Source organism: Grammomys surdaster, unplaced genomic scaffold, assembly GCF_004785775.1.
Source record: "Grammomys surdaster isolate TR1022 unplaced genomic scaffold, NIH_TR_1.0 208, whole genome shotgun sequence".
Lineage (NCBI taxonomy): Eukaryota > Metazoa > Chordata > Mammalia > Rodentia > Muridae > Grammomys > Grammomys surdaster.
The window spans coordinates 1671056-1684505 of NW_021604653.1; the positions used below are offsets into that span (position 1 = coordinate 1671056).

The 13450-nt window shown below is 39.1% G+C and overlaps 1 protein-coding gene across 1 annotated transcript in view; it reads left to right on the top strand.

The window, feature by feature from the left end:
- Nckap5 (NCK associated protein 5) overlaps positions 1-13450 on the top strand; it is a 698067-nt gene that overhangs the window by 158360 nt on the left and 526257 nt on the right. The window contains 1 exon segment of the mRNA XM_028771521.1: positions 9800-9873. Within this exon segment, the coding sequence (XP_028627354.1) occupies positions 9800-9873 (74 nt within the window).

Sequence of the window (13450 nt, forward strand, 5' to 3'; positions counted from 1 at the left end):
CTCTCTCTCTCTCTCTCTCTCTCTCTCTCTCTCTCTCTCTCTCTCTCACACACACACACACACACACACATACACACATACACACACAGACATGCACACATACACAAACACACATACACAATTTAATCAGAACAAGGACAGAGTTTTAGATTATTCTTGACTATAATCCAGAGTACCTAGAAATATTGGGTTGTAATCAAACACCATTTGATTTGTGATCAATTCTGGCCATATTTGCATTACCACTCATTCTCCAGAGAGGACAGTGATATGTCATAAGGCTAATGATGAACTGGCCTCTGCTCTGTAAGCTGGTGATCTGCAGAGATGGGTCTTCAGAACAGCAGCACTAGCTCCTAGAGACTGTCGGACGTATAGCCTCCCTGGCTCCAGTAACATTCACTGAATCAAATTCTGGCGCCTGCTGGAGCAACCTGTGTTAGCCTGTTGAATAAATGAGAATCTTAATAGGAGCAATTCAATACTGTGCTCTAGTGCAAGACCTGTGTGGGAGGGTCTAACATACCTTCAGACTGGGACAATGAGTATGACCTTTGGCTACCACATCCTGGGTTCAAGTCTCATTGTAGACACTGGGATTGTTGGTTTAAGAACAGAAAATGAGTCTGGCGTCAGCACAGTGAAGGGCAGTCTTGGGAAGTCTTGGGAGATGGAATAAGAACATAACTGGCTGTATTTTGAAGGACAGTGATAATAATAAGCTTAATGGCTATGATCAGTAGTCGGGAGGGAAGTGGTGGTTTGTGATCTAGTATTCAGGTGAACAGCATGTCCGTGGAACCACAGTGCAGCCGTGCATTGGCCTGCTGTGATGTGCTATTGATATTTATATTTGTTCTTGAACTTTCTGTGAACAATTTAGTCCATTCGGAGTGACTGGGGAAGCAAAGTAAGCTTTCTGATTATAGAAAGCTCTGGAAGTGCTTCCCATCAAAACAGGGGTGGAGGTTTGATGAGAACGCTGTTAGCTACACCATTTATTTCCTTCTGGTGACTTTTTTGTACACACAGCTTACTGGCATGCTGAGAAATGACATGCTACTGACTTGCAGAACTCATTAATCCACTCATTGGCTTATTTAATCAGCTCTGAATGACTGATGATGTAAGTGCTATGGTGGATGATGGAGCAGAAAGAAATGGAGGCCACTGAACTTTGCCAAGTTGGAAGCACACACAGGGGGCCCTGGCCAGGATTACAGCTTACACTTCAGAAGGTAGTCTAGCATGGGATAGACGTTTGGGTGTCTGTATCATTGGTCCTACACTAAGTCACTGAGAGTTTTCTACTAGAAACTGAAAGAGGATCTAGAATTGAATCTTGCTTCTGATACAGGGTGAGCACAGGGAACAAAAGAGACTTAAGATCTCAGAGAGCAGAGGCTTCCAGGGAATATCAAGGCAAGAGAACCTGAGCTCAAACATCAGCAGAAACCAGTCCTAAGATACAGACCAAGGGGGCAGCCTGAGAGCCCTACGTGCAGAAGTCCTCTGTGGCTTAGGCAGAGAGGCTATGTTGACAAGTCTGCTGTCAGCAGCAGCAAGTTTGTGATTGCTTGAATGGGAAAGAAATTAGAGGTAGCAGAGAGAGGGATAATGAAGGTGGAATTAGTCTGCCAAAGCTAGAATTCCTGAAGTGATTTGTTTGTGATGTTCAACACACAAAGACCTCCCCGGAAGAATGTGCATTGGTATAGATTTCAGTTACTGTTGAGATACATGTGTGTGAGAGTATGTGTGTGTGTGAGAATGTGTTTGTGTATGCAAGTGTATATAAATGTAGGTGGTGTATACAAGTGTATATGAATGTGTGTGGTATATGCATGTGTATGCACCTGAAGGGAACACGTGCCCCCTTGTGCATGTGTGGAGGGCAGATGTCTATACTGAGTGTCTTCTGTTACTGACTTTATGATTTGAGACAGGTCATTTTAGCTCCTCTGCCTGGGCTGGAAGCCCTCAAGATCGACTTGTCTCTATCACTAGCTCTAGGATTACAGGAATGCTCTGTAAGGCCTGGCTTTTTATATGGGTAGTGAGATTAAACCTCAGGCTTCATGCTATGCAGCAGGTACCATGCCCACTGAGCCATCTCCCTAGCTGTGACTCTGCTCATCCATGCATTCCCAAGACGAGGATACTTAGCATTTTATATTTGCTGTACAGATGTACCTTTCCATTAAGATGACAAAATATTTCTTTGTTCAAGGGAAATGTCTCCTGTTACAGTAGTTAGTCATCTCCTAAGTGTGGAAATTCTTGCATCTACAAAGTTTCCGTTGCCTCCAACATCTGGCTTCCTTGGTGGTTGCATCTCTGCCCGGAGGTGGATTGGGAATTCCACTGGCAGGATTTCACATACTTTGCAGCCGTAAATTATGCTAATTAAAATAGAGATTTTGGGGAGTGATTTGGAGTTTTGCAAGCTTTAATAGACAGTTACATTTTGAACTCTACTCCAAGTGAGTGATACCCAAGAGCTTCACATTCTCGGGATTCAGCTCTAATGGCCCTCCCTCAGAATTGACCTATTTCCAATAATAACAAGTTCCATCAGATGCTACACAGATGCACAACGCCACGAAGTGTATCTTTAATCCTCTAATCCATTTCACTGTCTCATACTGATTGCTCCAAAATGTTTGAATTAAGTGAAAGGCAAACTTCCTGAAATACGTCTTTATAATGATTCAAATTTGCATAAGTTTTAGCCAAGGAACAGATGTCTCTTTAATGCTGTACCTTTGAAAAATTTAAAAACCATATTATATAAATCCAACTTGCTGTGACACGATTCTCCTTGCTTTCTTAATCCTTTCTTCAGTGAATATTTTCATCAGAATCCTGACAAGGACAAGGACAAAGAGGTTCGTGGTCTGAGATTATGGCAGAGGAAATTGTTTTACTAAAGGATTTTTAATCTCATCTTCTCAAATGGAATGACAGTTTCCTCTTTGTGGACTGTGTTCTAAGTCTTCATTTTGACAGCTAGTATTCAGCACTCACGTTGTGTATTGTGGCCACACAACATTTAAACCATAGAAAGAAACACAAATGGGAGAAACTGAGTTCATTTCAGGTGTTACCCTATCCCACTCATTTCTTCTAATCTATTCATTTTTTATTCCTCTAGTTTTCTTATTGTCTCAAATATCTTGACTCCCATTTTATTTAATGTGATTGCTTCTCCAAGGTCAACGGTACCTGATTGTAGCACATGTATGAATATGTATGCATGTGTGTGTGTGTGTGTGTGTGTGTGTATGTGTGTGTATGTGTGTGTATTATCCTGTATGACATACTTCAGTATGGCTGAGGACACATGAATTGTTATAGATATCAAATAAAAATGTCACAGACAAAATTTACACACACACACACACACAGAGGTATGTGTGCACATGCACATGGAAAAGGTCAGTAGATACATGTACACACACTTTGCAGGTCAGTACACACAACACATACACATATCACAGGTTAGTATACACATACATGTCAAAGGTCAGTACACACACATAAATCATAGGTTAGTATACACATATGTGTTCAAGGTCAGTACACACACACACACACACACACATCACAGGCTAGTAGATACATATGTATCCAGGGTCAATACATACACAAATATATTGCAGATAGGTACACACACACAAACACATACACATACATTGTAGGTCAGTACACACACACACACACACACACTCACACACATCACAGATTAATATACACATATATGTCCAAGGTCATTTCATACTACATACACACACATACACACACACATACACATATGTTACAAGTCAGCACACAGATGTGTGCATGCATATAGGTCATAGGTCAGTACAGTACACTCACATGAGGAAATCTCTATTTCTGATGACTTCTGGCAAAGGTTTCAGCTTTAGAATTGGTGTAGTCTGTTGAACTTAATGGGATAGTCCAAGAAGTTTATCTAATGATTCCAAATGGTATGTTAGGTCTGATAAATTAGCTGAGGTAAATGGCAATTGCAAGGCCAAGGTTTCCCAAGATAACCTTGGCTCTCTGTACTAGTTCATCTTTGCAGAGCCATTGCAGTCTAATCAGCCAAGGCCGATCCGTCTATGGGAGCATTGATACTGATTCAGCTTCTCCAGAAGACTTTAGCTCACAAGCTCTGTGACTAGAAAAGTCTTGAGGCTCTTGGAGGGAAGGCACCAAGTAATTGCTTTTTTGAGAGGAAGCAGGCAGTGCTTTGAGAAGCTCTGTGCCTTATGTGGCATACATATATATTATATATATATATAATATATATGATTACTTAAACCATCTCTTCCTTATAACACCATTACAAGCTAAGGACCACTTACCCTTCTGACAAAGACCAAGAAGCTAAATCATAGAAAGGTTAGGTAATTTATCCAGGAGAACTCAGCAAATAAGATCAAAACCAGGATGTGAACTTAAATCTTTGAGCCAGAAAGTGTTTGGTTTTGCTGTTTTTTTCTCTTTTGTTAAGGTTAATTTTCATTACAGTTACACAGTGTTTGTCCTGCATGTATGTATGTATACTTCGTGTCTGCCTAGTGTTCACAGAGGCCAGAAGAGGATATTGGATCCCTGGGAACTGGGGTAACATATTGGTTCTGGGAACTGAACCCAGGTCCTCTGCAAATGCCCTTAAATACTGAACCATCTCTCCAGTCCCAATACTATATTTCTCAACTTGCATCTCTGTGCGTGGATCAGAACAAGACCACTCAGTTTAGGAACTTTGGTCCAGGTTGTTTTCCAGGATGTATGTATCTAATCCTGCCTGAACCTGACTTTATTGGGGACTATATTCTCATTAATATTTCCAGATCTCACTGACATCTGTTCTCTTCTCCAGATAACACCTCTGGACCATTGTGGCCAATAACTTTTTGACTGCAGTGTTCAGGCCCCCTCTTTTCTGGATCCTTTCTCTTCCTTTTCTCAGCATCTTCTTAAAATGATTTTATGAAACTGGTGTGAACAGTGTATGCTTTTAATATGAGGACTCAGGAGGCAGGTGGATTGCTATGAGTTTGAGACTACCTAGGCGTACAAAGAGAGTTTGAAGTTAGCCATGGCCACATAGAGAGAGACACTGTCAAGAAGCAGACAGACAATCAAACAGACAGATATACAGATAGACAGACAGACATAGAAAGGGAGAAAATATGTCTGACTTTTTGATAAAATGCCTTTTGATTTCTACTGCTTTTTCCTTTTCTGTGGTAGCACACAGGGTGAAAGATAATATTTTGGCTTACAGTTCAGGGGTGCAGTCCTCTGTGGTAGGGGCATCCTGGCAGCAGGAATGTAAATTGTCTGGTCACATTGCTTCTGCAGTCAGAGATCAGAGAGGGTTGAATGGTGGTACTCAGCTTCCTTTCTCCTTTTCATTCACTCTAGGAGCCTGGCCAGGGGAATAGTATCTCCTACTTTTACATAGTTTTGTCTCACTTCAATTAATTGAATCTAGAGAATTGCCCAGAGGCATGGACAGATTCTAACCTAATCTAGAAGCTCCCCCACAGATGTATCTGGAGGCTTGTCACCCAGGGGATTCTAAATCCTGTCAAGTTGACAATAAATGTTGACCAACAGTCTGCCTTCATTTCAGATCTTTTCTGTCATATATAGTTTTCCTCCATAGTATACATGGAGCTGGTTAAAATAACTGTTCATTTATTTATTTCTCCCTTGAAACATAATAACCACCCTGAGGGAGAGATATTCATCTTCGAAGTGCTATATCTGCACTGCTGGGCATACTACTTGGCACACCACTGTGTTTAAAGAATCATTGAATGAAAAAAAGGAAGAAGTGAAGAAAATGTGTTTCTACTTGAGGTAAATGTTTAGGCTTCATTTTCGAGGTGAAGATATTTCAGAATTGATGTGTTTGATAATGTCAAACACTTTCAACCATGGAGGTTTGTATTGATCAGAATGCTGGACACTGTAGGCAACTTCCTACCACAGTGCATGTTTCATTAGTGTATAGAATATTGAATCTCATTTGACTTCATATTCATATATGTCTAATAAGTCAAATATACCTTGTTATTATGCCCCAACTAACCTCCCATGTGCAGTTTCCTTACATCAGAAAATTTCCTTTCTACTTTCATGTCACAGACACACACACACACCACATAGGTAAATACATGCATATGTATATATACTATAGATCATTAACTCTAGGTTGTATATAGAGAAGCAGCATCCATTATCTTATATTTTTAATTCATTTCTTATGTTTGTTTGCATGTCTATAAGTATGCATGTATATGGGTATTCATAGGTTATATCACAGTAGTGGAGATCAGGGCTTCCTATTGGTGTCAGTCTCTCCTTCCATCTTGTGGAAGTGTGCTCTCTCTTTGCTTTTGCTACCCTGCTAAGTGACCATGCAATTGTAGATTATTCTCTCTGCCCTCATCTCATTGTAAAGGTGCTGGGACTTCAGAAGTCCACCCTTGGATGTAGAATGTATGTGGGTTCCAGGGACCAGTCCACAACCTTCAGGGTTGTACAGCAGATGCTCTAACCTTCTGAGCAATCTCATGGCTCTATTTTGTCTGTCTTTGCCCCAGGACTCTTCTTGCTCTTCTCCTTACCTCCCTTTAGCCTTCTTCATGCCCACTGATAGTTTTTCTACTTTTATTCCCACCATGTGTGTTTGTGTCTATGTGTGTGTGTGTGTGTGTGTGTCTCTGTGTATCTGTGTGTGTAACATTATCTTTTTCCACTCATCTAGTGATGGGCACCTATGCTGATTCCATATCTTGGTAGCAATAAACATGTATATGCTGGGATCTCTGGTCTGCTTCCATTTAAACAGGTCCAGTATTTTTATTTAAGTCAGTGGTTCTCAACCTTCCTAATGCTGTGATGATTTAATACAGTTCATCATGTTGTGGTGACCCCCAAGCATAAAATTATTTCATTGCTACTTCATACCTGTAATTTTGTTGCTGTTACAAATCATAATGTAAATATCCGATATGTGACCCATCTTAGGGTTTTATTGCTGTGAAGAGATACCGTGACCACTGCAGTTCTTATAAGGAAAACATTTAACTGGGGTTGGCCTACATTTCAAGATTTTGTTCATTATCATCATGGTAGGAAGCATGGTGGCAGGTGGGTAGACATGGTACTGGAGAAGATGCTAAGAGTTCTACATCTTGAGCTGTAGGAGGCAGGAAAAGACTGAGCCACACTAGGCCTAGATTGAGCATCTTAGACCTCAAAGCCTGTTCCCAGTGACCACTCTCTCCAAAAGCCACACCTACTCCAACAAGGCCACACCTCCTAATACTGCCACTTCCTTTGGGCCTCTGGCAGTCATTTTCATTCAGTCTACCACATGACCCCCAAAGGGGTTACAACACATAGGTTGAGAACTGCGAGTTTAAGGATTTATTCTATAGTCACCTGAAAATGCATATCAATTCATCAGGCATATGACTCTTTATCTTAGTGTCTGTTATAGAATTGTAATATCTTAAGTAATAAATGTTTAGATAGAGGCTTATCACTTATATTTATGTGCTACAATACTTTTGGAAAGGTAGTAAGGTACCTTCATATCTACCAGAGTAGGTCCTAGGTCTTGAATCTTTTAATGGCTTCAGCTCAACTCTTGGCTGCATCCCATCTTCCCCTTAAGTAAATATCACCATAGAAGCAATGGATTATGATAGATTATATATAATGTTTAATAATGAATCTGTACTTCAGAAAGAGAAATATCAATATTAACCAAAGCTCCTAGTATATCTCATAATTTATATAATAAAGAATCAGGTTTCCCCACACCTTTAATGTAGAAATCACTGTATATTATTCAGTCTCTGCCAGCTGAGAGAGGAGCAGGGAATTTCAGGTTAGATCTTCAAGAAGGACAGGAAAAAAAATATCCAGGATGAAACAATAACACAGGATTTTATGCACTATGATAGCATGTTAGCAACTGAAGCACTATCAACTATGGACCATGTATTCAGAAATAACATATTCAGAATGCAGGTTTCACAGTCAATAGACTTTTCTATAGAATTTTCATGTGTAAAATGAACTCTTCATTTTTTTCAGGTAGGATTTTTGAAAACATGACTATAGTCATATAAATAAGTTTATCTACAGTCTCTAAGTTAACTTTTAAAATAGCATGCAAAGAAATGGGTTTGGAGGCTGGAGAGATGGCTCAGTGGTGAAGAACAGTTGCTCGTGTAGAGGCCCTGAGTTTCTTACCCAGCACCCGCATCAGTTGGATCCATTGTTCTTTTCTGGCCTCTGCAGACACGGCACTCACCTGCTTGAACTCCTTTACACACATGCACACAGCTAAAATATAAATCTTTAATCACAATGATAGAGTAATGGGTTTCATTGAGGCATTTCAAGCATGTGTCTCATACATAGTTCTAGTGTGTTCTTCTCCCTCAGCTTCCTCCCCATCCCCATGTCCTCTTCTTGCTGTTCCCCGTCCTCTTTGCAAGTCATATCAAATGTTGCCACATCCTTTCCCCTTGCTTCCCACTTAAGATCTCTCCTTCCTCTCCCATGGTTCCCACTAATATCTCAAGATCTAGAAAAAGCAATTCTAAAATTCCCATGGAAGCACCTAAGACTCTGAACATCCAAAGCAATCCACAGAGGACACACTCAGTCTGAAATTGTGCCACAATACCACGGTGACATAAACAATATGGCACTGGCACACACATAGACACAGCTATACTTATATACTTATGTGATTCTCAGCAAATGTATTCTTCATATTTTGGATAAATGACTGCCTCATCTGCATCATGTCTTCACAGAAGAGGTCACACTTTACTAGATCCAGACAAACATAGCTACAAGTTACATGTATGTAGAAGAAGATGAAGGAAAGTAAACATATCCACAGAATATGATAACCCATATAAAATGGTCTGTGAGTTTATTCTTACTTAAAACCCACTACCCCAAGACCAGTAAAGCCAAGGCCTCCACATGTACATAATATTTCTTCTAACTGTACGAACATTGATTTCCCGTGTTTTTGTTTTGTAGTAATACACATGTTGATATGTGTGAAATATTGGCTTTTTGAAAGTCAGAGGAGTTTCCCACTGATTTAGTAAACCCCAAATTCACTTTGGAAATTTGTTTATAGAATCTATCACATGAGGTCAAGAAGAGCTACCATGTTCAAATGACTGGACATGTGAACCACAGAGGCCCAGGCTTTTACAACTGAGGAAGGGCATCAAAGGATTATCTTGTGGAAATAGTTCTTTGAGAGATAGTGATATGGTCCTAGCACATAGCAACTGTTGCAGTTAATTTCCATGCACATGTGTGCACATGAATGCCAGAAACCAACTTCAGTTATCTTCTTTGGAGCACCATCTCTGTGGTTTTTGAGACAGAGTCTGTCATTTATCTAGAACTCATCAATTCTAGGTTGGCTGACCAGCAAGATTCAGTGATCTGTAGCCATCTTTCTAGAGCTAGGATTATCAACACAGGTCACCACAACTGAGTTTATTTCTTTAAACATGGATTCTGGGAGTTAGACTCAGGACCTCATTTACCCAGCAAGCCATCTTCCTATCTCTTCTGCAAGGAATTGTATTTCATATGGCAAATAATTGAAATGAGCTAAAGTCACCAAAATAAACATTTCAATAATGTTTTGAAATTTTCGTGTGTAATTTTCAGTGAATAGACATGTGTTTGTAGGATTTATAGCTCATGTCTGTCTTTGCAGGAATACATGGACTCTAACAAGTGCATCGAACACCTGTTGGCACAGCTCAGGGAGCAACACAGAAGTCTCTGGCGGTGAGTTCATTCACACTCCAATCTTTCTTGACTCAGATAGTAACCTCCATGTCTTTGGAATTAAAAAAAAAGTCTGTCATTTGTACAGTGATGAGTTTTGAACCCAGTTCTTGGGCATTCAGGGCGAGCATTTTAACTTGTGTGCTTAATTCTTGTAACTGGCTTTGATCATGGAACAGGGAATTTGATTAAACATATCTCCTTCTACTTAATTCCAGAGCTACCTATGTGCTCAAGATCATCACCAAAGTTTAGGAGAGCCCAGCTTCCTAAACTGTCACTCATGATCCCAGGAGGGTTCACATTGCATAAACAGTTGGAAACTGGGACAGTTCTGAATGTTCAGTGACCAGAAACTGATTCAGTATGAAGGGGGTGATGATTTTCTGGCATTTCTGGTAGCATGCCCCTATGTTGCTGGCTTTGTTCTGAGTACACGGCATACTTTCCAGTGTACCAAGCTCTGCAGTGGTGTCATGCAGAATGTTGCTGCCTGTGCATGGTTCAGGTCCCAGGGCAGTGTGGCTTAGAAGTTTTGGTGTCTTTATTGTACATTACATTTTGTGATCTTAGAGAAACATGGTATTTTTTTCATGTTCTCAAAGAACAAAAATGTTTACATTTTCCTACTTCCCACAGCATGGAAGCAAAAAAATAATGTATATTTACACTGTATCCTGTTAGAATGTTTGATTTTTAGATTGCTATTTAAGTTGCTAACTTGAGTTCCATAAAATAATCTGCTAGATAAATTTTAGCATGTGATTTGGACAGAAATTTCAGCAGTTTCTGTAATATCCCTAGACATACTTTTGCCATTTTGCACTATGTATTCATATGAATATATAATGCTATTCACAGTTGACAGTTATGAAAATAAAGTATCATGATTATGAAAAATGTTGAAGATGCTTTGTTTCTTATGGTGTCTAATAGTCAGCCAAGATTTAATTGCTTATGTAAAAAATAAACATGCCCATCTCATCAGTTTGCAAATTTATCTTTAATAAATAATAAAACCATACATCTATGGTGTTTTATAAAAATAGCTTTAAAGTAAATTTATGATTTATTATAAGTAGATGTTTGAGTCAAATACCAAATTTATATACCTATATATTTAGAGTTACATAAAAATTGTAACAATATGAAGAGGCCACAAAAATAAATGATCAAATATATTGTATAAATTTGAAAAGAAATTTTAAAGGAATATATTAAAATACTTTATTTTTAAAATGAAGCCCTAACTTAGAGAATGACATTTTATAATTAAAGCAAAAGAGCAGCTGAGAATCTGTCCTCAGGTCTAGGATTTGCCCAGAGCAAGCAGGTGGGAATGCCACATGGTAAACTTAGAACATGTCTGAAAGTAGGCACGAATTCTCTACCAACCTCCCTCTTCAAAGATCATTGAAGCTTTTTGTTACAAAGTAGTCAGGTTTCTAGTTCTTTGCTTGAGAAGATTTGTCCCGGAAGGCTTCTGTGCAGTAATTTTTCATGCTGAGATTGTTTTACATGGTGGGCTTTGACTCTAGGTTTGGAAAGTAATCTGGGACATATGTCCAAGCACCCTGGAATATAAATTGGTAACATGTACTTGAACCTCCCAAGTCAGTCATTCCTGAGTCCCCTGAGAATAGACTGGAAAGATGGCTGTGATGTAATGAGTTAGTTTTCTAGGGTTTTATGAGTGTGTTCTTTGCAGGTGCCATGATGATGTTTGTATTCCTTTTCTTACGATATCAGTATTTCTTAAAGTTTGAAATACATTTGCTAGAATGTTATTACATATTGCATGCTACATGAGAATTGTCCTGTCTATTGCCCTTGTCCCAAGGATGAAGGGACAGAATCTCCTATAGTCATTTATTCATTTATATATGTGTCTATTTTGACCTCATGGAAGGTAGAGCTTGCTTTGTACTAACCTTATAAAAAGAGTTCTAGTTTGGGATAAAGTGCTATATATTTTCCTTCATTCAGAACATCCATGATCTTTGGTCATAGTAATATAAAAATCTTGTTCCATACATAAAAATATTACTGGGAAAATGTTTAAGTTGATCCATTAGTTTTGTTTCTTTAAAATATATTTGTATTAATTGATAATTTGACATATACATGAATGTATTTTGATCCCATTGTTCTTCATTCATCTAATTCCTCCAGATCCACCGTTTACCTCTCCACCCCCTTACAACTTCCTTTCCACTTTTTCTTTTAAAAATACTTTTTGTAACTCACCACGTCCAAAGTGTGCTGTCCATATACTTGTGGGTGTAGGGCCATACACTGGAACATGGTAGACCTACCAGGGGTCACACCTTTAAAGGAAATTGAGTCTCCCTCTCTCAGGAATCACCAGCTCCTCAGCTGGAGGTGGGACCTTGTAAGTCCCTCCCCCTCCGTGTTGCAGTGTTGACTGGGTTGATCATGTGTGGGTCTTGTGTAGATAACCACAGCTGCTTTGTTCATAAGTATGGCTGTTCTGTCATATCCAGAGGACATGTAAATTTTAATCTGAGTGGAGACATCAGTTTCTTTCTTATTTTTCTTTTCATCGTGTGTGTGTGTGTGGGGGGGGCGGTGTTGTAGGCATATTTGTATGCACATTTTGCTTGCGCATGCATGGTTCTGAATGTGAAGTTCTAAGGTTGATGTTAGGAAGCATGCTCATTGCTCTTTCATCTCATTCTTTGAGGCATGGTCTTTCAGACAAACCCAGAACTTGCTGCTATGGCCGGCCAATGTCATTAAACAGCTTGCTATGAGGATACTTGTCTTGGCTGGAATTACAGGCCGACTACAACACCCAGTGACATTAACGTGGCTTTTCTGGAGATCTAAAGTCTGGTTCTCATGCTTGTAACACTACCCTTCAAGTGATGTCTCTAGTCCACCAGTCATTTGCTTATTAGTTAATATATTACCAAGATTGGTTTTTGGAAATTATAATCATAATTATTTGTTTTCTGTTTGTTTTTGTAAACTAGGGAATAAGTAAAATTAGCAACTTTGTACGTAGCTGCGTTTTTTAAGTTGTACTTTTCTATAGATCTATTTGAACATATTTTAAAACCGATCCATGGAATTTGTAAAATTACATTTAATCTCCTTGTGTAGAATATTTCCTATTGCTCTGTCTTTCAAGAAAAAAAATATACAGCAACAATAATGGCTGCCTTCTGATGAAAGACAATTTTGAGTTTAATCTGGACAATAAGTATTAACATATATCTTGCATACATCACTGTGGAGGAATATGGGTTGCCCTCTCTTTGAACCAGTAACAACATGCATGGGAAAGGGGTAGCTAATAAAAATCATTGGTCTTAGATATGGCTGAGTTGAAATCTCATTTTGGGCATGCTAAGAGAGCAGAAGTTTGTGTGCAAACTTTTCCACTTTGTGTTTTTGAGAGACAGCAAACCTCAGGTATGATGTCAGAAGCTTCAGTAATCTCCCTCTGAGTAACAGTGGAGTGTAATAATGGCACTTGAATAGTCAGAGTGACTATCTCTGAGGAAGTGAAAAAAGGGATCATTAAAAAAAAATGAAAACCAAGAATAGATTT